This window comes from Psittacula echo (genome assembly GCF_963264785.1).
Source record: "Psittacula echo genome assembly, chromosome: Z".
In the NCBI taxonomy this organism is placed as follows: Eukaryota; Metazoa; Chordata; class Aves; order Psittaciformes; family Psittacidae; genus Psittacula; species Psittacula echo.
In genome coordinates, this window is record NC_137742.1 from 105500714 (window position 1) to 105528561 (window position 27848).

Sequence of the window (27848 nt, forward strand, 5' to 3'; positions counted from 1 at the left end):
TCGGCACACGGGTGCTCTGGTTAATGGTGGGGCAGTAGCGCTTTGTGTTTTGTTCTAAACCTTCAGTGCGTCACTGAGTGTTTTTTCCCCTTCATGGTTTTGCACCTGTGTGATGCTGCCCATGTGCTCAAACTCTTCCCATGACTGGGATGAAAACAAGACCTGCAGCAGCTTCCTCCCGTGCCTTATGTCAGAGCCGTGTCTGAAGGACAGAGTGCTGCTCCTTGCTTGGCCTGAGCAGAAGTGAGCGGTGGTGTTTTTGTGGTGAACTTGGGGGTCTCAGTGACCAGGGTCAGTACCACACAGTGCCATTCAGTCCAGACATCTTGAGATGAGTGTGAAGAAGGCAGCTGAGGCTGAAGGTTCTGGAAGCTCTGGTCGGTTTTTGATACTTCTCTAATCCATGACATAGTTGGTAGAACCTTCTCATATTGAGCAAATGTTTTACTGTACATAACACTGCTGTAGCTGTAAGTGGCAGAAGTGGGTCTTCATCTCTCACCTTTTTCCGCTGTAGTTTCTTGACCAGCTAGCAGGGAGCGTTGGCAGAGCGCTGGGTGACATTGATAACTACCACTCAACACTTCTGATTAAACATTGGCTGTTGCTCAATGGCAGTTATTTGCTCTTCTGTTTTGACTTCCATTTTTATGTTACACTTTCTGCTTCTCTTGTTGCAGAAGAATCCATTGAAGATGCGGAAGGGCCCAATGAAACATCTGGTGATGCTGAAGAGCCTGCCAAGGACCAAGAGGGTGGAGGGGACAAGGACCAGAGTAAATGGACAGGTGGGTTTTGGCCACTCTTTAAATCCGGGAAATGAAGGTGGGAAGAGCCTCAGTCTGCAAAAGTCTTTCCTTCAGTGTGTGTGCCACGCAGCACTATCAGCCTGACACAAGTGTTATGAAATCTCTGGGTGTATTTCATGACACATTCACACAAAATGGTGCAACCACCAACTTGGTGGATAGTTATATGTCCCCCCTCACAGCCCTGGGCTTGTGCTGTGGCAGTGGGTTGGAGCTTCCCTGTACTTGATGGTGCCAGACCTGACCCGGGCAGTGGGATCAGCAGCTGGGAGGGGAGGAGGGAGAAGAGGATGGCCCTTTCTGGCAGCAGCCAGCACCTAGGTTGGATTACGCGTTATCATGAAACTCTACCCTGTGTTGTCAAGACTTGAGAGACTCTTAGCCTGCTTTTTCATCACAGTCCTGCCTCTGGTAGCAAGATTTTGACGCAGAAAGGCAGTGCAGAGAGGTAGACCCTGTGTCTGTGGTCTATTAACTGCTCATGTTCTGCTGGAGCCATGACATCTTGAAACAGGAACTGTAGAGGTGCCTTGAAACTGACATTGTTGAGGTGGAGTCTGAAAGGTTTCTCTCTGCAAAATCCTTAGTTGGGTTAATTACAAAGGTATTGGGTATCTGTCTTTGCCAGAGGATGGTTGGTATCTTGCAGAGGTGAGCGGGAGGAAACTTTTAAATATTCCTTGCCTTTCAGCAGAGAGCAGCTGAAAATTGTCCTGTGGAGAGGGCTGTTCCCCTCAGCTGGCACTTGCTGACTGCTTCAGCGTTGGGTGCTGGAGCCAGTCCCCATTTTCTTCGCCCCAGGATGGAACAGTTCTGACGCCCCATTCCTGCACAGTAGCCCAGGCGGTTTGCAGACCTGGCTGCTTGGTGTGATGCGTCTCACAGTCAGCACAGGGACCCTTCTTCCAGGCAGCCATCTCCTAACATGTTTGTGGTTGCCTCTTGGTGAGCCACAGCCAAAGAGGTATTTTGGCTAGCGCAGTCTTCAGAAGGATGAAATGTGGTCTTTCACCTCAACACAGTTTTAATCTCAACCTATCTCAATCTCAGTCAATTGGAAAATGTGTCCAAACTGGTGAAGAAAGCAAGCTCTGCTTTAATGCTTAGTGAAGCTCCTGTTTTCAGTCTAGACTGCACTCGCTGAGATTGCTCTTAAGTCACTCCCCGCAAATGCTAAGTAAGGATAAGTAGGGCCCTTTGCCGAATCCTGAAGCACTTCCAAAAGCTGATCCATGTGAGAATATATTTATTTTTATATATTGAAACACATAGGAAAGAACAAAGGACCTTTTTATACCCTTTACTGTCTAGATGGTGTTACTTCTTCATCCTGCCAGGGACATTCCTAACCCATTTTTGGTGTTTGTCAGTCAAACAACAGATAAGAAATGGACAGCTTCATCAGGTCTTCAAAGGAAAGCACACAAAGGAATATGCAGACTACGTACATAAGCCCACAGAGTTCTGGACAAGCCTTGTCCAAAGCTATTGCAAGGCTGAAGAGTACAGTCTGAGCAAGATGTGTGCATGTGAAGTTGTTGAATTCAGGTTCTGCTTTCAATCATGTAACATTACCCTGAATTTTAAAGCAAAAAAAAAAATGTTACCCATGTTTATGTACAGCAAAGCAGGTACCACACATTGGTCTTGTATTACTTATGCTTTTGAGGTCCCTTGGGGAACATGGCTGTGTTGCCTTCTGGACCTCAGACATGGAAAGGAGTGGAAACTAGGTCAGGTTATTCATGACAACCACAGAAGAGCAGTGTCTGCATGTACAGGAATATCAAAATGCCATGGTACAAATTGAGATGTAAGCAGGGAGGGAACAGGCAGCACCAGGACAGCACTCCCTGGCTGTAAGAGGAGACTGCAAGAAAAGAGCTGGTCTGCAGCTCAGAGGAGCAGGAAGGCGATCAACCACAGTGTCAAGAGCACTGAAGAGCAGAAAGCCTTTGTATTCATGCTCACAGAGGAGTGCATGAGAGGCCAGAGCAGCCCATGTCAGTAGTGCTGCATGGAAAGCTTGTCCCCCAGCTGAGAAGGAACAGGCTGCAGAGTCTTTAGTTAAGCTGAGTGTTGTCACATCAGTGACCTGCTGCTTCATACCTGGGTGCTCTGGGAAAGCGACTGAAGCGTCCTCAGACCTGTCAGCTGCTGCCTCTGGTGAATTCACAGAGAACATGGGAGGTCCCATGAGGGGCCAGGGATGGAGCTTATCTACTGCATAGCTGGGGAACCACACACCTGCCAGCTCCGATTGCCCCAGATTTCCTTGGGAATTGACCAAACAACTGTTTGTAAGTACTGACAGGAAGATAATGAGATGAGGAACAGTCGTCACGGATTTGTCAAGAACAAATCATGTCAACACGACCCAATTTCCTTCTGTGTGAAGAGTTCTCTTTGCAGTCAGTATCTTGCAGTTTTTTATTTTATTTTTTTTAGGAAGACTTTTGACTCTATTTTTCAGGACAGTCTGAAAACAAAGCATAGGCATTGTGGTGTAGGTGAAAATATTGTGTGGTAGGTGCATTTCTTCAGCACTGGAAAGCTGTCCATTTCTGAGCTTGGGGTCTCAAGAAAGTTGAGGAACGACTTCAGAAAGCCCAAACAGGAAGAATGACCCAGAACAGAGCGTGGTCTGCATAGCATCAGCTGTGAGGAGAACATGGAATTAATGGGCTTGTTTGGCCGAGAAAGAGAAGACCAAAGGGGAGGGCAAGATAAGTCTCCTTGTGCATAAAATACTTCTGAAAGTAAGAAATTATTTGTTCTTCGTGTTCAGGATATAGACAAGAAGAAGCAAGGGGCTTACATTGAAGGGAGAAAGCTTGAGGTTAGGTAATAAATTGAAAAAAAAATCTCCTGGTACAGCTTGTGAATCGTTGGAGTAGATTTTCTGGGAAGGGTCCTCAGAGATCTTTCAGGAAGGTGCAATGAGATGAGCTGCTGTCAGGAATGAAGTAGGCATAGCTTATCCTGCTTTGCGTAGACTGGCTGGCATTTGGAGGTGCCCCGCAATTCCATACAAGTGGGAGACAGGAGACAAAGAAGTGCGGGCCTAAAGTCAATAAATAGTGTGTTGAAGTGGAGGTGGATTGACCTGTTTCTGTTCATCATGCTGCAGTGTGATCATTATGGTCCATAGCAATTTATTCACCTTTTGTGCCTCAGTTTCTTGACTGTGCACTGGGTGGTTGTTGCTTCCCCTTTCTTAAAGACTGTAAGACCTCTGAGGACATGTCAAGTGTGTCCCAGGCTCCCTCTGCCCAGGGCCAGCAGTGATGTGTCCGGGCTGTTTGACTGCTCTGTGGTTTGTAGGTCCACATATGTCAGACTGCACCTGTGTCGGTGTCAGCTCTGGAAGGAAAAACTTCTCTGCTTCCGTGCTACGTTTTTCAGAAAGCCTCAGCTGCCAAATAAATCTATCAGTTAGATTTTGTTTATTTTAAAATGGAATAATCTTAAGCAGAACATTTTCTTAGGCAATGCTTTCCATTAAAATACGCGTGTGGAAAACACAGTCCCAAATAGGGATTCAGTTTACCTTGATTTTCATATAAGTCTTTGTGACTCCTCAAAGGTTTCTGGAATGCAGCAGTGCTGTCTGCTTTCCTCAGTGCTCCTGCTGCTCCGCTCAGCTCCCACGGCCAGCCGTGCTTCCAGGCACCAGCACTCCTCTGTGACTCCTAAATACTGCATGGAGAGGAGAGAGTTGTGATCCCTGTTCCTAGATAGGACCTGTTTGCTTTCTCTTTTTCCTCTCTGTCCAGCTTCGGGACTAAGCAGCTCCCAAGTGCTGATGGATGTACTGGGGCTGCCTCTGCCCTGCCAGCTTCCTTCTCTCTGCTCTAGAGCCGTCTCCTCTACACAGAAGGGAGATGCTCTTTGCCTTATGGCTGAGCTATTTAGAAATCAGCTCATTGTGACTAACATGAGATTTATCACAAGAAAACCAGCAAGGAGGAAAGAAATCATGGCTATTCTCGACTCCATTTTTGAGGCAGGATGTGAATGATGAATATTCAACACCTTGTTTTCCAGCTAAAGCCTGAATCAGACCGGGGGTAGATCAGTATGAGACACTGGAGATTTTGGGTGGGGCTTGTATATGTTTTCTGACTAGAGGGAAGTGCTTCATCTGCAGTGACCCAGCTATGAAAGGGACTTTCTTAATGCACTGCCAGTTGTATAGATGTAGAATATCAGGGTTGGGGTTTTTTTTCCACAAAAACAAGAAGCAGACTCTACTTAAAATATAGATTGAAATGAAATCTTTCTAGAGGACTAGCCTGAAGGCCTTTTATTTTTTTAATGATTTTTTTTTTTTTTTTTAATCCATGATGCTTACCTAACAGAGCAATTAGTGCAATGGAGCGTCCCTGATTCGAATCCGTGGTAGATTGCTATTAAAGGAGGTATTAATGGGCTGCCGAGAGCTGGGAAATTGTTGCAGAAAAGTGTGTTTATGGAGTATGGTGCTGGCAGGCAAGATTTCAATCGGATTTGACATGTTTAACATAAATGTATACTGCACAGCTCCTGCAGTTTATGAATAATTCCTACAGGCCTACTGCCTTTCTAATTACTGAAATTGAAAAAAACAGGTCAGGCACATCCTGACGGAAATCTATTACTGCCCCTCCCCCACCACTGCTTTTTTCTGTTTTTTTTTAATGTATGGCGTTTGTTGAGCACTTAATGGCTGGGATGCTGTGTGGAGCACAGTAAAGACAGGGAGAGAGTGGGCTACGAGGGATGGAACAGCTCTCGACCCTGGCTTCTGTGTGAAGGAGGCCTTGGAGAAGGGGTGTCTTGGTTTTGGCTGGGATAGAGTTAACATTCTTCCCAGTAGCTGATATAGTGCTGTGTTTTGGCTTTAGTCTGAGAATAATGCTGATAACACTGATAACACTATTCTCTTGGTAAGTTAGTTGACATATTTATTCAGCTGAACTGAGCAGTAACTTTCACACAGATTGATAACTGTCTCAAGACCCAAAAAAACAGGTAAATATAAAGGTTTTTGCTTGTTTGTTCCAGCCACTTTGTAATTTAAAAAAACCCAGTATTTCGTATTTCTAAAGATACCATCTTGAATACCATTGCTGGAAGAAAAAGTGCAGTGCTTTAGAGTACCTCTTTGTAGAGGTTGGGTGATGGTGGGCACAAGGTGGGATGTTCTTCTGTCTTTCCCTCTGCCCTGCACAAGTCTCTGAGCAGCAGAGAGGGAGCTGTTGCTCCTGGGACAGGGAAACCTCCCAGCTTTGGTGCAGGCTTTTTTTTTTTTGGGTGTATTTGCCAGGGTGCAGTGCTACTTTTGTGCCAGGTCAGCTTCTGCCAGAGCCACTGCCACACACGTATCTGTGAGTGCTTGGCCCCCTGTCCCACCATGCAGCATGGCAGGGCCTCACCGACTCCTGCTTCCTGCTTCCAGATAGAGCCGGGATGCTCAAAACCTTTAGGATTGATCCATAACTTCATACATAGAATCATAGAATGGTTTGGGTTGGAAGGGACCTTGAAGATCATCCATTTCCAACCCCCTTGCGTGGGTCATTTTCTCTCCCCTGGTGCCCTGTCTCTTTGTTCACAGCACATCACTGCACTAGAGCCACTGCAGTGGGAGCAGCATCTCCTGGCAGGTCGCAGGGCCTCCTTCAGGAGCTGGCAAGAAATGGGCTGATCTGCAGGGCTGTGGGGAAGACCTGTGGTACTCATGATGACAAGCCAAGCACTGCCTCCACGTGCCTGTTGTGCTGCCTGGCACCTTCACCATGAGGTTTTCTAGGTGCTGTGTTTGTACGTAGCATGGCAGAAAACTCTGGTAGTGGCTGGGGCTTGTAATATGAATATTTAATTGTAACTCAGTTGTTCGTACTCACTGCAGGCTGAAGGTATGGCAAATCATTAGAAAAACAAATTATTTGACCGTTTTCAGGGCCACATCTCTGAAAGGTGGCAAAAAAGGCCTGGGTATGAAAGTGTACTTGCAAATCTCTGTATATTTACTTCTGCCTATCATGTGATCGTGTTATTTGTCAAATACAGAGTTGAAAAAATACTGTAGAGCAAGAGGCAATATACAGGCCTGTTAGTATGGCTACAACATCTTATTAGAACAAATGGTACCTTCAGGGAATAGGGAATGTAAACAATGTTTCAGAAACAAACATTCAACCTTATATTTCAAGACATGAGGTAACAGACGGGCAGCACTGCAGCAGTGCCTGGGTGCCCTTTCAGGAGGGGTTGAGCAGGGCTGTCCAGGCAGTCACTGTGGTCTCTCAGTGGCATCACCTTCTTGCTCTGTTAATACAAATTGCGTGTTTCTGCGGGATACCAACTGTCTGCCAGGGAGGCTGGCACTGAACTTTGTACGCCCTTGTCCTGGGCTCCTGAGCTGCTGTTGATGGAACTGCACAGGGAGTTCTGACCTTGCCCATCACACTGGGTGAGGGCTGTGTGCGCCTGAAAGTGGGACACTGCAGTCCCAGGATTCAGGAGGAGAGCCACAGTCCTTGGAGGATGCTCCTCCATGAGGTCCGTGCAGCAGGATGGCGGCCATTGAGGTATTTCCAGCCACAGCACTCTGCAAGGCAAGTCGGGCTGGTCCGTGGGCTTGTGGTGCTGGGTAATCGCTCCAAGAAAACATCAGGGGAGATTGAGGAGGGAGGCACCACCAAATATGGAATTTTGCTTTCCATCAGGCACTGAAAGCACAGTTCCCTGGTCCCACAGAAACTTTTTCCCAGGCTGGCTGCTGAACTTGGTAGGAAGGAGTTTGTCAGCAGGCTGGGGGCAGGGAGGGTGGTGTTTCTTAAATCAATGGAGATAGCAGAAACCCTGCTGTAAATTTCTAGGGCAAGTGGCAAGCTGGTTTACGGAATGCAGGGAGATGAGAACCTCTGGCTTACGGAAAGCAGCATGAATTAATAATCATTTAATTGGCTTTTCCATTATGTTGCTGGGTTGGGAGATGGAAGTTTAGATGAAGGGGCTGTCAGTGGTACTTTAGCTAAAAGAACCTGATGGTTGGGAGGTGGGGTGGCAACTCCGTTCCTACCAGGATGGAGAGCAGGCAGCTTTGGGGACCTTTGGCAGTTTTGCTTCTGGACCTAGCAAAAGAAAGGATCCCCACTTCCAAAGGAGCATCCCATCTCACCTCTGAAATAACGCCCAGGGGATTTCTCCTCCTCTGAAAAGCAGAAGCTGCTGAGGTAGAGTGAGAAGACAACCAGGTCACCAAGCGGTGCTGTGGCAAGGCAGTGTGCCTGCAGCAGCACCATCTGATTGCACTTGGCTTTCGGGTACCTCTGTTGAGAAATGCAGATTTTTCTCTAAGGTCAGCAAATCTGAACTAAATCCATTTAAAGAGTTAAAACAGTAAAAATACTGGTACATAGTTGTACTTCATACTTTAAACCCTGATTCCTTTCATTTTCTGCAAGGCCTGGACCTCTAAGTCTGATGCTGGATATGGTTAGGGTGCAGGCACTGGGCTCCACCTTCACCGGTGCTGAGCTGCCAGTCAGCACCAAGGCTCCTTTGACATTATCAGCCAAGGACATTCTGTCCCATACCCTCAGTGCAGAAGAAGGACCCAGCTGCTGGGAGCCTGGGGGTGCCGTGCTGCGTGCCCTCGTTTCTGCAGAAGAGTTCTGAATTCCTATGATCTGTGACATGGACTGAATGTGTCACTTTGTGTGTGGCTGTTTATCAGTGATAAACTTTGGTCTCAGTGTTAAAATTCCCATTTGAGCTGTCAAATCAACAAAAAAAAAATACTTAGAACAAATATTCCACATGCGTTTTTCAGAACTCTGCAGCAGAGCAGTTATTCTGGGGTCTGGACAATCATTAATAATTCTGGGTTTGAAAGATTAAAGTTATGGGTTGGATCAAGTGCATTTAGTAAAACGGGGCACTTTGGAGATGGTAAGTAAAAGAAAATTTTCATTATTTTGACTTTGCCCTAATTCTAAGCAGGCTGCTTTCCAGTAGAAAGAAAAATAAGGAAATGCCCTGTTGTGACTCCAGGGGTTACAGCTAGTGTCCAGTAGCTACGGGACCACTCACACCACACAAGGCTCGGTGTGTTAAGGGTGTTTTAAGGCAGGGTATTCCTCTGCCTGCCATGGTGCTGGCTCCTTTCATGGCCTCTGCCTCCCCAAACCCACTCAGAGGAACTGCTTTCCTCAGCAGAGGAGCAGCACCGGCAGCTCCGCGGTGCTGCCAAGTTTCTTGTGCTCCAACCACATTTTATTAGTAGGAAGCAATGAAGGCCAGCTTTAGTCCTGCAGGACCAAAAGTCATCTTTAATGACTTTCCAGTTCTGAACCCCAGGGAGGGTGTGGGGTTCAATTAGTGGGTTGACCAGAGAAGCAGCCTGTCATTCTGTGTTGGTGTCCATAAGCTGGCACTGACACCACAGCCTTGTTCTACACAATGAAGCTCTCAGTTTGGACATTTTTCTGGAGTTGGAAGCACGGAGGGGTCCTATGGGTTTGGAGTTGGGTACAGCCAGAACTTTACATAGTGCTTGGAGGCTCAGAATCAGCCAGGGCTGAAACAGCAGGCACATGGCAGGGCAACACTGCAGGGAAGGAAATCGCCTCTAAGCAGGCTTTGGCAAGGCCAAGTCTACCAGTAGACAGTCGGTAGTACCAGAGCTCCTCTGATCCCTGCCTCCCTCTGGCAGTATTGTTATCTTTTGCAATACCTATTTTCCATCTCCTGGAAGTTATGTTGCCTCTATCTAGCTGAACATTAGAGTTAGGGTCTGGCAGGGAGGGTGGTTAGAAATGGGGAGTTCTTCCTGTGGTGTGATACCTTTTGAAATACAGCAACTGCCAGTGCATGGAGGGTTGTTTGAGAAGGAAGCAGTTTGCACGTATCTTACTCTGACAGCATCTTCTGAAACAAGGAGCAGATACCAGCAGGTTCACAAAGAGAAGAAGAGACAAGGGGAAGAGTATGGGGGGACTGGTCTAAGAATGCTACAGTGCCTTGTTAATCGGCAGCCGATCCATCATATTAAATATCCAGCTGTCATATATTACCTTTCAAGTGAAAATGAATAACTCCCATTAAGGGCGAAATGGGTTTGAAGTCGATTCGAGACAGATTAAAGTACTGTTATGAATGTGTGTTCAGGGAGGAGGAGACGGGGGCTGTGTATAATATACTTGTCCTTACAGTTTTTAAATAATAGATGTCCCACAAATTTATGTACTGCAGGCTGCCAGGGTTCGGGGGAGGAGTAAAGGTCAGGGATGTACTTCTTGGAGCACCACAACCTGCCAAGGGCTTTGCTGTTGACTTCTGTGCTCATTTGCCTTTTGTGTTTTGGTGAAACAAAATCACCCTTCAGCTTGTTACAGTGTGAAGATGTCCCAGTCCCACCCCAGCACTGGCTGTAGGCTGGGTTTCTGCCACCATAGTTTTGGTGGGACCGTCAGTTGTGTGCTAATCCCTGGCCATGTGCTGCTGCTTCCAGCACAGACCACAGTAGATTGATGGCCACAGCTTCCAGCCACGTCCAAGGCAAACATATTCTAGAGTGTTCATATGCGAAGCATTCAGTGAGCTAGGAGTATGAGCTCTGCTTTGTCAAGTCAGTCCAACTGCTCGTGGAGCTGACGCGTTGGCCTTCACATATGGCCCAGTGTTTGTGTGTCTGATGTGAATGCAGAACAATGCAGAACATGGGTGGCAACACCTAACAGGTTGTAAGCAGCCCACAGAAATAGCTGAGATTTCTCTGCTTCTAACTATAAATTACACGGTTCCCTTACTATGAAAGATAGTCAAGAATTAATTTATTTTGGCCAGGCATGCTTTGTAGGATGTAAGTTAGTCTACAGACTCATCCTCCTCCAGGTCTTTGGTATGTGTTTGAAGCAACAGCAGCAGAGTAAATGAAGTACTGTCTTTGTCCAACTTCAGCCTCTTTGGGAATGTCCTGATATAAATCTCGTTTTGTTGCAGCACCAGCCAGCCAGGCAGAGAAGGAGCTGACAGAGCCTCCAGCATCCTCTAAACGAATGTCGTTTCCTAGCAGTTCTGAGTCGCCTCTTTCCTTTAAATGGTCAAAAACTTCAGAGGAGACCAAATCAGAGCAGGTAAGGAAGAAGAACCCAGCTTTTTGAGCATCTGCAATCAGGTAATTTGTTTCATATGTGCCAAAAGCAAAGAATATAATAGGAGAAGGAGGATGAAAGGCGATAACTGGTGGTAGGAGAAGGCATAGAATTATTAAAGCCTAGCTGTAAGGAAAGAGGAAAGCAGCAGCTGTGTCAAGTGCGTGATTCATTTGCCTTGCTCTGCAGATGTATCAGTGTCCATATTGCAAGTACAGTAACACAGACGTGAATCGGCTGCGGGTGCACACCATGACCCAGCACTCGGTGCAGCCCATGCTCCGCTGCCCGCTCTGCCAGGACATGCTGAACAACAAGATCCATTTGCAGCTGCACCTCACCCATCTGCACAGTGTGTCGCCTGACTGTGTCGAGAAGCTCATCATGACGGTAAGTGCTGCGTAGTCAAGCATGTCTACTGCCTTCCTAGCACAGATGAAGAGTAAAGGGGTGGCCTGACCTCTGCAGGCTGACTTTGCTGTAGTGGGCAGCTCCATCTGTCAGAACTCTGTCATCTAGGTTTTTCCCATCCCTCTGTGTTTTGTCACAGAGACTATTTTGTCCATGCTTGAGCACTGTGGAAACTGGCAGTGTTTCAGCTTTGAGTAATTTCACTGTGAAGAGATTAGAATAAATATGATTTCCTTTAACTACTGAGGTCATTGCATGGGATGACATTTTGCACAGAAGCTTCTGGGAGGTGTAGTAGCTGATGTGCTGCACTGCTTCTGCTGCAGAGGGAAAGTGCTTGTGTGTTGGGCACTTCCCAAGAACGGCAGCAAGGGTGATTAAGGTAACATTACAGGAAATTAGATTGCAGATTTCTGCCTGAAATATGGTTTTAAGAACCAATAGAGTAACTTCCCTTAGTAGTCTCATCTCATGGAGGAGAGATAGTCCTATTGTGCAGCCCATGTTCTGCACTTCATTCACTTAAAGAAGATCATTGTTACAGTTGTGTGAGGTGAGCTGGGTACATGAGGAGTTGCTCCATCCGAAATTACCATGGGTTTGTGGTGTAACAGTTCCCTTTTCAGGGTAACCTGAACAAGCAAGGGATACGCTGCCATTGGCCCAGGGGAATTGGAACCTTAAGGGACTTTTGAATACTAGAGCTACTGTTTCAAGTGCTGTTTTTAAAATGTTTGTAAATGCCTGGTTTTAACTCAAAATCTAAGCATAGGCATTTAAAATTCTCTGGAGTAGGAAGTTAGCCACTGAAGTGTGGAGTGAAAGTTCACTAAAGAGATCTGTCTTCATTTAGAGGTCAAAACTTGTAACAACCCTTCTTCCGGAGCTGTTTGTCAAACAACTTTGTGTTTCAGTATGGACTGTTGATGGCTATTGCTTGTGCCACTTCCAGTGAGGAGCAGAAGCTTCAGATGGCAGATCATGGTTCAGCACAAGTATGTTTGCACCAGGCTCTTCTTGTGCCCTGCATCCTTGTTTTAGCACCTAGCATGGGAACACTTCTCCAACACCGTGTTGAAGGAATTGAAATTCATCTGACGTGAGAGCTAGTGCTTAGTGAGAAGTAGCAAATTAACAGTGCAGTGTTCAAGTTCTCATTTTTGAGACCTGGGTTTGTGCTCTGGCTTTACACAGTGCCACTGACCCCGCATCCCTCTCTGCTGCTGGCGTACACGTGGAGCCGTTGGACCTCTTCTGTGGACTAGTACGTGCTGTCGCGGTGCCGAAGTGCTTATAACAGGTTACTGCACTCTCCAGCACTCAGGCACTTAGTTCCATAAATAACATTCTGAGCCCCAGAACATCTCTTTCATTAATTCCCTTTTCATACGTTTCACGAGTGCGCCTTTCCATTTGCTAGTCTCAGTTTAAGATACAGGTAGAATTAAAAAGACGTATTTTCAAAAACCCTTCTAAATTCACAAATGAAATGTATTGTAAGATTTTTAGACTGTTATTTGTTTGGTATAATCTTCAAGGCAAGATTGTGTTTGCATTTAAGAACCTGTCACCAACTATATAAAATAAGTGTTTATTCCTGTCCTTTCTCTTTGTGGTTTCTTTTTTTGGCCCCTATTTCTTCTTGTTTTCGCCCTTCTTTGCCAGTTCCCGACAGTAGAGGTGAATAACACCATGTTTGTCGTAGTACTCATGTTCTTTATCACCTCCCCTCCTGTGACATCATCTGAGCAAGCATATGCAATGTTGCCCAGCTTTTCTCTTACAGTTCTCTTATCTTCTCTTTCTATTACTCTCCCAGTTCTTCTGCGGCTTGTTCTCAAATGCCTTTATGCTTTTTTATCTGCCTGCTTTACTTTACCAGCTCCCTGTCCTCTCACTGTCCTGCCCTCTGTCTGGGCCCTGCCGAGGTGTCCTGCACCCCTTGGGCTGCAGGGGCTGGTGGTGACCACCTCTTGACCGAGCACTCCCAACCAACTGTGAGAACCAAACATGCCCCAAGTAGGCGCCACATCATAAAACCCATTAAAAAACCCAGGCTGACAGGCCCCAGCAGTCTCTGAGTAACAAAATACAGGGAGATAGGTAAGAAGAGCACCAGCAGATCACTAACTCTGTGAACTGGCCATGACCACAGGCTGGAGCAGGGCACAGCTCAACTCTGCCCACCACTCATGTATCTGGATCGAGGAGCTGTCCCAGCGCAAAGACCTCAGTCTCTGCAATCTGCATCCCATTTGATTCATGGTGCTTAGTATGTAAGTACCTTCTGAGGACTTGACAAATCTTGCTAAGCTTCTAATAGAATTGGTGGAAGACATCTTGGCCTTTTAAGAGCAGTGGACAGAAACTGAGCCCATTTCTTAGGCCAGCAAGTGTAACCAGTTTGCTAAGGGTGTGTGTTATGCCAGTGTGAAATGGTGTGTCTCTGAGCTGGGCTGTTGGCAGAACACAGTCTGGAACGAGTGCAATTGGGCTGGCCCATCTTCTCTGCCTAAGCACTCTGTGTCCTGCAGGATACAGGGAAACCACTCATTAGGAACTGGGGACACTCCATAGAGGATGTGGCCAGTGCAACTGTAGTTCTGTGGAGGACAGTCCTCATAGGTGAGTCGTCTGCTGAGCTGGAGCAGAGCCTCATCCTGCTGCTGCGGAGCACAGGACTTCTGCTGAGAACCGTAGAGTCTGGCTTAGCCATGAAGATCATCCTCCTGCTCATTCCTGTTTTTCCACCTGGCCATTGCCACTGGCCCTTGGCAGCTGTTCCCTTTGGTACCTAGAAATGTGGGGGGGAGGAAGATTGCTTTTCTTGCTTCAAGTCAAATGGCATGTAGGTCGAGAAGGTGGTTCTTTTTTGCATTAAATGACAAATATTTTGAAATCACTATGGCTTCATGAAGTCATGTGGCAGAATGAAAGGTTCCTAATTTTGCTCATTTTAGTTGAGATTCCTGTATCAGTCTGACATGTGAATCGGGTCTTGGTGCCACCACGAGGGAATTGCAGTCCAGTAAGTGGGAGCCAGGTCCCTTTCGACACAGCGTCTTTGCTGGGTGTTTGGAGGAGGCTCCAGTTAATAATACCTTATCAGACGCCTTTCAGGAACCTGCAGTGTCTAATATGTCTGTTGCCATAGTAACCCTGCTTGCTTGTGCTCAGCATCCCAGAGCTGGCTGTTCCAGGCTCTATGCTTTCATATCAGCAAGCAGCCAGGCTGGCTGTCCCATGGGATGCCAAGTCCTCCCCGCTGGCCTGGCCGCTGGGACTGTGGCTGCAGAGCGTAGAGAGCCACACGAAAAGCTCCCATGTGGTGTGAAGCCTGGGGTGCACCTTGGGGCAGAGGCTCCCAACACCCCCCATCTCCTGCAGCTTCCCTTCCACAGAGCTGGTGAATGGATGTGGTCAAGTTCATTTCATGTGGCATTCCAGCCACTCCGAGTGGGTGTAATCACTATCTTTCCACATAACAGCCTTTTGGCTAATCTTGGGCCTGTACCGCTTCAGCAGAGAGCCCCTTAATGAGGGTGAAGTGCAGTTCGCCGGCACAGTCGATTGACAAGACTGATGGGCTTGAGCCAGGAGAAGGGACAGCTTCCCAGGAGCCTCCGGGAGTGGGGAGCTCTCCCTCCTCCCACAGCCAGCTTTATCCTTCTGCACATTCCTCTCTCATCATTTCTGTTGTCAGTTTTCTCTTCCTTGGTTTAGGGCATATTCTCAGTGTTTCAGCCGTCTTTCCATCTTTTTCTGTTCTCCCTTGGCCTTAAGAGTAATTCTTGCCAGTCTCTGCCATCCTTACTTCTCCCTCTTGCCATCTGTACATTTTTTCCCTCTTTCCTATTGTCTTTTCTTACTGCTCTCTCCCTTCTGCTGTCATTCAATTTTTCTCTCTCCCTCCTTCTCACCCCCTCTCACTCCCCCCTTTCCCTCTCAGTCTGTGTCTCATTCTCCATCTAGGATGAAGGTAATGAAAATAATCGGGCTTCATTAATTCTGAGCCCTGTGAGATGATAGCCATTTGGAGCCATGTTTGCCAATTAGATGGTCTAAATTAGAAGTGACCTTGGTATACTGCCATCGCTTTGCTTCTCTGAGTCTAATGAAGCTTTTCACTCCAGCACCCTCTCTCTCTCTTTGTAATGGAAATTACCTCCTTTGTCTGGTTTGGGAACCTTGCATTGCATGTGTGCTTCCCCCTGGTTGCATGGACATAGGGATAGTAATGTATCTCCTCAGACCCCTTGGAGAGATATGCTTTTCAAAGCTGCATGATATCAGCATTATGGGGCATTTTCAGAGGAACTGCACAGACTGTCCACACCTTTGGTCACTCACTGCGGAGGAAGGTCAGAGCAGGCAGATCCAGTGCACGAGGGGAGCTGGCTATTCACCCTGTCCAAGATTAATTCACTGAACGTGCCGGGAATATCCTTGTGTCACGCCGCCAGGGCCAGCACAGGAGGGATGTTCAGCTCAGAGCCTCCAGCCCATGCTGATAACAGTTCTGCAGTTCATCATCTTAAAGATCTGGTAGATTCAGTAGTGGCAGGAGCCACACATGTCACTGCTGTAGGCTGTCTCCAGTGAGGAGTGGACCCACAGGTTGCTCTCCAGACTGGTGACAGGTCTGTAGGTGTCAGGACGTGTGTGATCTGTTGGGGATCTTTGTGGGGAAGGGAAGCTGGAGACATGGCATGTCCGCCCTTGGGTGTTTTGTGCAGTCACTCAGTGGACCGCATTGTCTATAGAAATGGCCAGCAAATTGGGGTGCCCATGTGTGTCACTGAATCTTGTCATCATAAAGAAATTTTATCTCCTTAAGGGGATCTGAATTCCATCAAAAGGGAGGGTCCTTGGAAGCAAAGAGGCTTTTCCCAGTAACTTTCCATCTAGGGCAGGTAATTAACTTCTCTGTGGTCTGCTCTAGAGGGTGGCTGCCTAGCCAGCATTCCCATCTCCAGTACAGACCAAGGGGAGATGTTTCAAAGTGGGGCGCAGGAGGGACTGCCAATCTCTGGCACAAACTTCCCCTCCTTTGCTCTTTTCACTGCAGAGGGGGTACAGTTTAATGTTAGAGCAAAACAAGTGTGTGCAGAAGGAGGAAAGGGAGAAGCCAGTCACATTTGTCAAACTTCCATCTGTAGAGCTGGTTTTTTAATAACAATTCACAGTGATTGACATGTTGCCATTGGGAAACGGTATTGAAGAGACACTGAAACAGGGGGATGGAGGATGCCAGGATTTCATGCCAGGTGTTGTCTGCTCAGGTGAGAGGGAGGTAGAGAGCACTGAACAACCGCATGTGCTAACACATGCTGTGCTCAAGATAAACACGTTCCCCTCTGTCACCAGAACAGTTAATGCCATTTAAATACATGTGAAGTAGAAAATGCTGTGTTGTGGAGCACTGCTCCCTGTTTATCTGCCAGTGGCCGTGGTCTACTAAACCTTCCTGCTCCCTAGTACTCACAGCATTCGTTTATATTAAAAACAGCCACGATGTGCGAGACATTTTCTGCACGTACAAGGAAATGGTGCATCCGCAGATGGGTTTGAAGTGTAAAAGGACAAACAGTTCAAAATAGGCAGTCTGGAATCCACTGTAAATGCAGAACGATTGAGACGTGCAGCAGGCTCTTGTCACTGTTTCTATTTGTGCTGTGTGCTTAGGGGTGGTTGTGGGGATAAAGACACAGAATGGTTCTGCCCTAAACAATGGCACAGAACGGGCAGCACTTTGAGGAGAAGCCTGAATGGTGCTTGGCAGATAGAGGACTGACATGATATAGTTGTTGAAGCAAAACCAGTGCCGTGTTTTCAAGATTTCACTGAGGGCCAGCTCTGTGTGGCTGGCTGGACTGCCTGCAGTTGCCCTATATCCATGTCCAGAATTTCTAGTTTCCTGCACTTTTTCCAAAGGCTTTTGACTGTTTGCCTTTGGGGATTTTGTGCCTGTAGCAATTCAGTGCATCACAGTCTCTTTTCTTCTTCCCACCTTTTTTTTTCCCCCTTTTTTATTGTGGAGGGAGGGGTAGAAGTAGGGTGGGAACTGTGGCTATGGAGATGCAGGTAGATAAAGGTAATTACTTAAACACATATAGGGCAGGACTTATTGGTTTGGAGCCCCAGATTAAGATGCAGAGGAGCATGTGAGGTTGATGATTATATTTCGGGGAGAGTTAATTGACGGAAGGTGAAGGCAGACAAAGAACCGCTGCTTACTGCCTTCTTGAATCCCAATCAGGAATTATGATTAAAGACACGGCGAGACAACAGAGGCCTGATGAATTGGTGTCTTTTTTTTTTCTTTTTTGCCGTCATTCACACTTGATTGACTTCAACCTTTCAAGTGCAAAAGTCTTTCTTTTCCATTATTATTCATAGCCATCTGAGTTTTTCTAATTAAAGTGTATGAAAACAATTACTGATCCGTCGTACTGAGTGTGGTAGTGGGGATGGCTGCCTTACTGTAATACGTATAAAAAGCCCACAGTTTCTATAATGATGTGCAGCTGAGGTGTTAGATAATTTTATTCTTTTTCTACTCTGTTGGGGTTTTTTTTAATTTCTCCTGATTTATTTTTCGTAATTCCTAAAGATCCTAGGAAAGCGCTGTCCCTGCTGATAAAGCTGAGAGGGACATCTCCTTCTCGCCTTCCCCCCTCTGCATCCTGCTCATCCCCCTCCTCCGAGCCCTGCTACCGGGAATTAACTGGTGACCTTTCACGTCTTCCAACCCACCACCCACAGCCATCAGATGCTCCTGCTTAGAGCAAAAGGTGGAATGAACATGGTGTGCTCAGCTTCCCTCCCAGTGATTTATCAGGGTCAGCTGCTCTTCCTGTGGGCACCAGAGAGACCTAGTGCTCACCCCTGTGCACCAGTTGCCCCAGTAAAGGGGGGAGCTCAGCACCCCTCCCCATCATGGGTCAGATGGCTGCAACCCCTCTACACCAACATCTGCTTCTGAGGTTTTTCATGGACTGTTTTTGCTTCCGTTCACTTAATGAAGCCAAGGTCTAGTCTGTGTTTGCTTGGATTTGACACATGTATAGATAAGGAAGATTTCATGTCCTGCACATAGGTTTACCTTCAGCTTCACCACAGATTTGCTAATACCTCATTTGGTTCAGTCAGAGCCTTGTGGTCCTTGACTGTGCAGAAAGCAAGGTAAACGATGTGCAGATAACAGCCTCACTCTCTTCTGTAGTCCAAGGTTCAAATGCCCTCTTAGTATCTGACAGAAGGATGGAGTGATGTGTTTTGCTAGGATACATACCCATTTAGGAGTGTTTATTTACACCTCACTTCCCCAGCAGCCAGAGACTGGGAGCAGAAGCACCACAAGCATTGCAATTCAGTGTTGGTTCCTGTTCTTTCAAGTACCACAGCCCTGGTGAAAGGACAGTGCTCCCTGAGCATCAGTGGGGTGAGGCATGCAGCTGCCCCAGGCTGTAGAGATGTCTTCACTTGCCACAGGCATCTAACCAGTGCTGACAGACCTGCACTGGATTACGGCGCAGATGGTGATGGTGGTGTGGGTCTGTCTGCACAGTTGCTGCTCTGGGAGAAGGGCTGGGGGCAGCTTTTCAGGTGGTGCCAGGTACTGGTCTGAATGTTCAGAAGGGTATACATTGTCTTGTGTCCAGTGCCAACCATGTGCAAATTGCTGGTGAGGTAGTTTGTATGTTCTGTGTGTGATCAGGTACCCCCAAAGAAACAGTTTTCCAGAAGAAGATGAGCGTGTGCATTTGACTCTTTCAAAGAGCATCTCCAGTTGAAGCAGTCTCCAGCTGTTTGAAACTCTTGGTGTTCAAGCACTGCACTGGTCTAGGTGGTTATAGACAAACACCTGAAGAGAGGTGAAGCGAGCACATCAGTCAGAGCAAGGAAAGGGTTACCAAAAGCTTTCCAGTTTGCAGACGATTTGCTTTCTTGTTAGTCTTTTCTTATTATCCTTTCCTTTGTCACCTCTCTCCTTATTTGTACTTTTCTTTCTCATGCCCCTCCTTTTCCTGCATGGATACACTTTGAAAACAGTGCTGCAATGCTCCCTAGTTCAAGATTACAGTGTACTTTACGAGGTATGATTTAATTAGGGGCCTTATTATGTTTTCAGCAGCTTAAGGTGGGCCTTTCAACTTATCTACCTAATTGGTTGCACAAGAAGTTTCACAGCCCATGACAAAACATTGTCAGTGATCAAAGTCTGAATTCTACATAAAGGAAAAATATTAATAATAAGATTATTCTTCAAGTGTGCACTGCTAATTATGTCCAGAATGTAACTGTAGAAACACTTTTGACTGATGGGAGCTTTGTCTAATAAATGTGAGTCTTCAGTGAGCCATGAAAAGTGACGCCTCTGACTTTACAATTGTGGTGTCTAATTTTGCCACTGAACATGTGTAAAATATTTTCCTGTGTTTCTCTTCTCCCCACATCCTTTCTTCCCTTTCTCCAGGTGACAACACCTGAGGTGATGATGCCCAGCAGCATGTTTCTCCCAGCAGCCGCTCCAGAAAAAGATGGGAACTCCACTGCGGAGGAGCTGGGGAAGCAGCCTGGTGAGTGCTGGTCACTGAGGTCCATGAGTCCCACCACTCCCTCAGCTTCCATCACCTGATCAGGGGATGTATCGGGGGACATCTTCACATGGACGAACTTCATATGCCCAGCTGTCTCCTGAAAACGGCAGTGGGACAGTGCCCAGCAGGGCCGCCGCCCTTCATCTGTGCCACAAACAGTCTGTGCCCCAGGAGTTCCGTGGCAGGGCAGCTCAGAGTTGAGGAACACAGGTCACCAGTGTGGCCATTCATATGGAAGTGGTGTTGAATCCTTGCAAAGGAAGGACCAGATGTGAGTGATGAAAAGCAGAGGTGGTGGAGGGCTGAGGGGATCCATATAGAAAAGCCAAAGGCGGCAGCTGCTGGCTGGAGACTGTGCTGCCCTCTCTGCTGTACCTGCTCCACTGCCATCACAGCTCAGTACAGTCTCTGGGCATATTGTCTGAGGAGCTTTGAACTGCTGGGAGTCCTTCTCCAGCCCAAATCTCAGCCTTTTTCATTGCCATGCTGCGTTATGAGGGTATGGCTGTAAATCCATGGCTATTTAGTCCTGGCTTTGTTGTGTGATAGGAGAGCATCCCAGAAACATAGCTCTGCATGGGCAGAAGAGTCTGCTGTCAGACCTGGCAGGGAAGCAATGCCAGTCTTCCTTCTGTGCCCTCCTGGAAGGTCTGTAAGGAATCAGGGAATGAAGACAGTGTCATTTCCTTTCAGACAGACAGCCCTGAGGCAGTGATGCTGGTGGGGCAGCACTGGCACACCCAGGGTGTCCTTGGCAAGGGGTTCTCTTTTTTGGCCTCTACCTGTGTCACACTTTTTTCCAGCAGGACTGTGCTCTTAGACCCTGGATAAGCGGCAGTGCACTGAGTGCTTATTCCTTCTTCTCCCATCTTCCCTCAGACAGCACCCTTTGAGCTGCTGCCAGAAGGACCCACATTTCATTCCTCTTGTTTCTAGCTTTGGTAGGACCAAGACTCAAATACTGCATTCAGTCTGATGAACTTTCTTATTGGAAAATAGGCAGAACATCAAAGCAAAAGAGCAAACATGCACAGGTGGCTGAATGTCCTTCACTTAAAAGGAAGAATTAAAGGTGATAAATTCACTAAGGAAATGTGTGTGTGTGTGAACAATTTCCACATACTCAAAGTGGACAAAGTAAAGTAAATTGTGTAGGTTTATGCAGTGGGCCATGATGAGGGTAATGGGCTGTTATGAAAATAAATGAATGAAGATAGAGGAGAAGTGTTAGAAATACCTGTCGTATTGCAGAGAAAACACATGGACGCATTAGGGACAAAAAGAGGGCACTGATCTGCCTCTCTGTGCTGGTGTAATTGTCAGGTTTACTCTCATTCTGTTTTCACAGAGATCCCTGAGGACTCGGGAAAGGGTCTTCTGCCATTGGACAGCACAGAGCACAGCGGAGATCCCAAGCCGGTTCTGGCCGATCCGAGCTCTGCCAGGGAGGACTCCAGCTTCCTCTGCTGGAAGAAGGGCTGCAACCAGGTGTTCAAGAGCTCAGCAGCCCTGCAGACACACTTCAACGAAGTCCATGCAAAGCGGCCTCAGCTGCCGGTGTCCGATCGCCACGTCTACAAGTACCGCTGTAACCAGTGCAGCTTGGCATTCAAAACCATTGAGAAGCTGCAGCTTCATTCCCAGTACCATGTCATCCGGGCAGCCACCATGTGCTGCCTCTGCCAGCGCAGCTTCCGAACCTTCCAGGCCCTGAAGAAGCACTTGGAAACCAGCCATCTGGAGCTGAGTGAGGCTGACATTCAGCAGCTATATGGTGGTCTCTTGGTCAACGGAGACCTCCTTGCAATGGGCGATCCTTCACTTGCAGAAGACCACACTATCATAGTCGAGGAAGATAAAGAGGAAGAGAGCGACTTGGAAGATAAGCAGAGCCCAACAGGTAGCGATTCAGGGTCAGTGCAAGAGGACTCCGGCTCAGAACCAAAAAGGGCCTTACCCTTCAGAAAGGGCCCTAACTTCACTATGGAGAAATTCCTAGATCCATCTCGCCCATACAAGTGCACAGTCTGCAAGGAGTCTTTCACGCAAAAGAACATTCTCCTGGTCCATTACAATTCAGTTTCTCACCTGCATAAACTGAAAAGAGCCCTCCAAGAATCTGCTACTGGGCAGCCTGAACCGACCAGCAGCCCAGACAACAAGCCTTTTAAGTGTAACACCTGCAATGTGGCCTACAGTCAGAGCTCAACCTTGGAGATCCATATGAGGTCTGTCCTGCACCAAACCAAGGCTCGCGCTGCCAAACTGGAAGCGGCTGGAGGCAGCAGCAGCAGTAATGGAGCTGGCAGCAGCAGCAGCAGCAGTCTTTCTTTGGGTTCATCCACACCAAGTCCAGTGAACGCTACCAACAGTAATACTTTTACAGCCACCAACACAAGTAATTCTGGCCCAGTTCCCATTCCCAGCCTACTCAACCAGGTATCCAGTGACAACATGGGAATTCCTACATTAGGTAACCCTGTAAGCACTAGCAGCTCCTCTCCTTCAGAGCCCAAAGAGGTAAACCGAAAGAAGTTGGCAGACATGATTGCGTCGAGGCAGCAGCAGCAGCAGCAGCAGCAGCAGCAGCAGCAGCAAGCTCAAACCCTGGCCCAGGCCCAAGTCCAGGCCCATCTGCAACAAGAACTGCAGCAGCAGGCTGCTCTTCTGCAATCCCAGCTCTTCAACCCAGCACTTTTGCCGCACTTTCCAATGACCACAGAGACCCTTCTGCAGCTTCAGCAACAGCAGCATCTTTTATTTCCTTTCTACATCCCTAGTGCCGAGTTTCAGCTCAATCCAGAAGTTAGTTTGCCTGTCACCAGTGGCGCACTGACATTGACTGGTACAGGTCCGAGTTTGCTGGAGGACCTGAAGGCTCAAGTTCAGATCCCTCAGCAGAGCCATCCACAGCTCTTACAGCAGCAGCAAGGCCAGCTCTCCTTATCACAGCCTCACTCCGTCCTTATACAGAAGAGCCAGCACCCTGAGAAGAAGAATAAATCCATACTGAAGGAGAAAGAAAAAGAAACCCCAAGGGAAAGGGAAAGTGCAGAGAGAGGAGACAGTAATGTAGCATCTAAAGAGTCTCTACCTGATAACTTAAAGCCCAAAGAAAAGAAGGACTTTGTACCAGGTGGTAGTTCAGAGCCTTCCTTACTGCCGCCACGTATTGCCTCTGATGCAAGAGGGAATGCCACAAAAGCCTTGCTGGAAAACTTTGGCTTTGAGCTTGTCATTCAGTATAATGAGAACAAGCAGAAGGTGCAGAAGAAAAATGGGAAGACAGAGCAAGGTGAGAACTTGGAAAAGCTCGAGTGTGACACATGTGGCAAGTTCTTTTCAAACATCCTCATTCTGAAGAGCCACCAAGAGCATGTTCACCAACATTACTTTCCCTTCAAGCAGTTAGAGAGATTTGCCAAACAATACAGAGAACACTATGACAAACTGTACCCACTGCGGCCTCAGACCCCAGAGCCACCACCACCACCTCCTCCGCCACCACCTCCACTTCCTCCAGCACCTCCTCAGCCGGCTTCAACTCCTACCATCCCTACGTCTGCCCCACCGATTACCTCTCCTACGATCGCACCAGCCCAGACATCTGTGCCACTCACCCAGCTCTCCATGCCAATGGAGCTCCCCATCTTTTCACCACTGATGATGCAAACCATGCCACTACAGACATTACCTGCACAGCTGCCACCCCAGCTGGGTCCTGTAGACCCTTTGCCTGCTGACTTGGCCCAGTTGTACCAGCATCAGCTCAACCCTAGCCTTCTCCAGCAGCAGCAGAACAAGAGGCCACGGACACGAATCACCGACGACCAACTCAGAGTCCTTCGGCAGTATTTCGATATTAACAATTCCCCAAGTGAGGAACAGATCAAAGAGATGGCGGACAAATCTGGACTGCCCCAGAAAGTGATCAAGCACTGGTTCAGAAACACTCTTTTCAAAGAACGCCAGCGCAACAAGGATTCCCCATACAATTTCAGTAATCCTCCCATTACCAGCCTGGAAGAACTGAAGATAGACTCACGGCCTCCTTCTCCAGAACCTCAAAAGCAGGAGTACTGGGGAAGCAAGCGGTCCTCCCGGACACGCTTTACTGACTACCAACTCAGAGTCCTGCAGGACTTCTTTGATGCCAATGCTTATCCAAAGGATGATGAATTTGAGCAGCTTTCTAACTTGCTGAACCTCCCAACGCGTGTTATAGTGGTGTGGTTTCAGAATGCCCGTCAGAAGGCTAGGAAAAACTATGAGAATCAGGGAGAAGGCAAAGACGGGGAACGACGGGAGCTTACAAATGACAGGTATATTAGAACAAGCAACTTAAACTACCAGTGCAAAAAGTGCAGTCTCGTCTTTCAGCGCATTTTTGATCTCATTAAACACCAGAAAAAGCTTTGTTACAAAGATGAGGATGAGGATGGACAGGATGATAGCCAGAATGAAGACTCTATGGATGCAATGGAGCTCTTAACTCCAACCAGTTCCTCCTGCAGTACACCAATGCCCTCGCAAGCTTACAGCACACCTACATCTTCAGCCAATGCAACCTCCTCAGCTTTTCTGCAGCTCACAGCAGAGGCAGATGATTCCTCCACCTATAGTTCTAAAGTAGAAGCTACAGAAGAGAAACCAAAGCAGCCTGAACCTCCAAGTACACAGCAAAACCAAACTCAAGAGAAGCAAGTGCAACCAAAGCAAGAGTCTCAACAGCAACAGGACCAAGGAGAACAAAAGACAAGTTCAGCACACCAAAAGATTTCACAGTTATCCTCACCTTCTTCATTGCAACAGCCACCTCCCCCTCCTCAGCCCCCTCAGTGCTCCTTGTCACAGTCAAGCCCAAGTCCATCTCAGCTCTCGCATCTCTCCCTCAAACCCATTCACACATCCACCCCTCAACAGCTGGCAAACCTACCTCCTCAGCTAATCCCATACCAGTGTGACCAGTGTAAGCTGGCATTTCCTTCCTTTGAGCATTGGCAGGAGCATCAGCAGCTTCATTTTCTGAGTGCACAGAACCAGTTTATCCACCCCCCATTCCTGGACAGAACCCTGGATATGCCGTTCATGCTTTTTGATCCCAGTAATCCACTACTTACGAGCCAGCTGCTATCTGGAGCATTACCACAGATTCCAGCAAGCTCAGCCACTTCACCATCAACTCCAACATCCACAATGAATACACTGAAGAGAAAGCTAGAGGAAAAGGCCAGTGCAAGTCCTGGAGAAAATGACAGTGGGACTGGAGGAGAAGAACCACAAAGGGATAAACGTCTAAGGACTACCATTACCCCAGAGCAGCTGGAAATTCTTTATCAGAAATACTTGCTCGACTCCAACCCAACGCGGAAAATGTTGGATCACATTGCCCATGAAGTGGGCTTGAAGAAACGCGTGGTGCAAGTTTGGTTTCAAAACACGCGTGCGCGGGAAAGGAAGGGGCAGTTCAGAGCCGTAGGGCCTGCCCAAGCCCATAGACGGTGTCCCTTCTGCCGAGCTCTCTTTAAAGCAAAGACAGCTCTAGAAGCCCATATCCGATCCCGTCACTGGCATGAGGCCAAGAGAGCTGGGTACAACTTGACATTGTCTGCTATGCTCTTGGATTGTGATGGGGGACTTCAAATGAAGGGAGACATCTTTGATGGAGGAAGCTTTTCCCACATGCCACCAACAAGCAGTGACGGGCATACTGTTCCTCTCTCCCCAGTGAACAAGAGCATGGAACTGTCACCTCGAACTCTGCTGAGTCCATCCTCCATTAAGGTTGAAGGGATGGAAGACTTCGAGAGTCCCTCCATGTCCTCAGTCAATCTGAGCTTTGACCAAACAAAGCTGGACAATGATGACTGCTCCTCTGTCAACACTGCAATCACAGACACTACAACAGGAGATGAAGGGAATGCAGACAATGATAGTGCCACAGGGATTGCAACCGAAACCAAATCAACATCGGGACCCAGTGAGGGTCTCACAAAAGCTGCCATGATAGCAATGTCTGAATATGAAGATCGGCTGTCTTCTGGCCTGGTCAGCCCAGCTCCCAGCTTTTACAGCAAGGAGTATGATAATGAAGGTACTGTGGACTATAGTGAAACATCCAGCCTTGCAGACCCCTGCTCACCCAACCCTGGTGCAAGTGGTTCAGCCAGCAAGTCTGGAGAGAGTGGGGATCGGCCTGGGCAGAAACGCTTTCGCACTCAGATGACTAATCTCCAGCTAAAAGTTCTTAAGTCATGCTTTAATGACTACAGGACACCTACCATGCTGGAGTGTGAGGTCCTGGGCAATGACATTGGACTGCCAAAGAGAGTTGTTCAGGTCTGGTTCCAGAATGCTAGGGCGAAGGAGAAGAAGTCCAAACTCAGCATGGCCAAGCATTTTGGTATAAACCAAACAAGTTATGAGGGACCCAAAACAGAGTGCACTTTGTGTGGCATCAAGTACAGCGCTCGACTGTCTGTACGTGACCATATCTTCTCTCAACAGCATATCTCCAAAGTTAAAGAAACCATTGGAAGCCAGTTGGATAAGGAAAAGGAGTATTTTGACCCAGCTACTGTACGTCAGTTGATGGCTCAGCAGGAGCTGGACCGGATCAAAAAAGCCAATGAGGTTCTTGGTCTGGCAGCCCAACAGCAGGGCATGTTTGATAACACCCCTCTGCAAGCTCTTAACCTTCCTGCTGCATACCCAGCACTACAGGGCATCCCTCCAGTCTTGCTCCCAGGCCTCAACAGCCCATCCTTACCAGGCTTCACTCCATCCAACACAGGTGGGTATGGATATTATCACACTGCTCAGAGACACAACTTAACTTGACACATCTTTAGCACAAGCAGATGTTCTCTTGAAGAACGGCTGATACCTGGCCCTTTAGTGGAGCATATTTACTTGACATTGAATGAGCAATAGGTATTTTATCTTTTAATTCCTGAATGTGGGGTTTCTAGCCAAGTCTGAAATAGAGCAAGATGTAGACATTTTGTGTATCTCTTTTTCCTTAGCACAGCCTGAAAATGCTGAAGCACCTTCAAAGAAATGAAGAATAAAGGATTTATCAAACAGAACAGGAAAAGGGCTAATGTGCTGAATGCATTGTTCATTATGCGTTTCGTTTTGCTATTAAATTCAGTTTATGTAGTGCCGTCCCAAATTTCCACTAACTGTGAACTGTTTCTAGGGAAAAGTGTGATGTGCCTGGTAGCACTGGTGACAGACTCCTGGAGCATCTTCATGTAATATCCTTATGGTGACCTCCAGGACTAATCCCAGTGCATCTGTGGGTTGGTTTCTGAGTCATGGCTGGATAAAACCTGAAAGTACCTTCTTAACAAACAGTGGTGTAGTCATGGGTCATATCTACTTTGTATTTTAGTAACATTTTTTTCAACAATACTACATAAAAATAAAATTTGGCACAGTCCTTTGGGTGGCCTAATCCCAGATAATGGACTTGTTTTTTTTGAGGATATACCTTTTCTGTGTACCTGGTGAACGTGTGGAGTGTGTAAGATCTGTAGCAAACACTGGCGATGGAATATACTGCTCAGTAGACTAGCAGTGGCCTAGAAAACCTGATCCAAGAGCCTTGTTTGCCCCCTGCTACATCTGTGGCATCCCAAGGACATGCCTGTGTCTGAATTCCACTTGTAGCAGAGTAATCGATGTTCTCTCCAAGACTTACTTTCACTTGGAAGACTTCCCTGTTACTTCTGATGATCCTTTTTCAAGTTAACTTTCACCAGGGCTGATTTACATTTACAGAGATATCCCGAGAACTGATTCCAGTGTCTTGTCTCCAGAACAGGCTTAGTCTGTCTCGGGTTGGAAAGCCTGTGGCACCGTAACGCCTGGTGCAG

The 27848-nt window shown here is 47.4% G+C and overlaps 1 protein-coding gene across 2 annotated transcripts in view; it reads left to right on the forward strand.

Annotated features, from left to right (window-relative positions):
• The window catches only part of ZFHX3 (zinc finger homeobox 3), a 171312-nt gene that overhangs the window by 137660 nt on the left and 5804 nt on the right, over positions 1–27848 (forward strand). For both annotated transcript variants that reach the window (XM_080637309.1, XM_080637310.1), the window contains 5 exons: positions 681–788; positions 10803–10936; positions 11144–11344; positions 19845–19947; positions 21317–26761. In XM_080637309.1, coding sequence (XP_080493435.1) covers positions 681–788; positions 10803–10936; positions 11144–11344; positions 19845–19947; positions 21317–26761 — 5991 coding nt within the window. The remainder of the gene's footprint in view (positions 1–680; positions 789–10802; positions 10937–11143; positions 11345–19844; positions 19948–21316; positions 26762–27848) is intronic.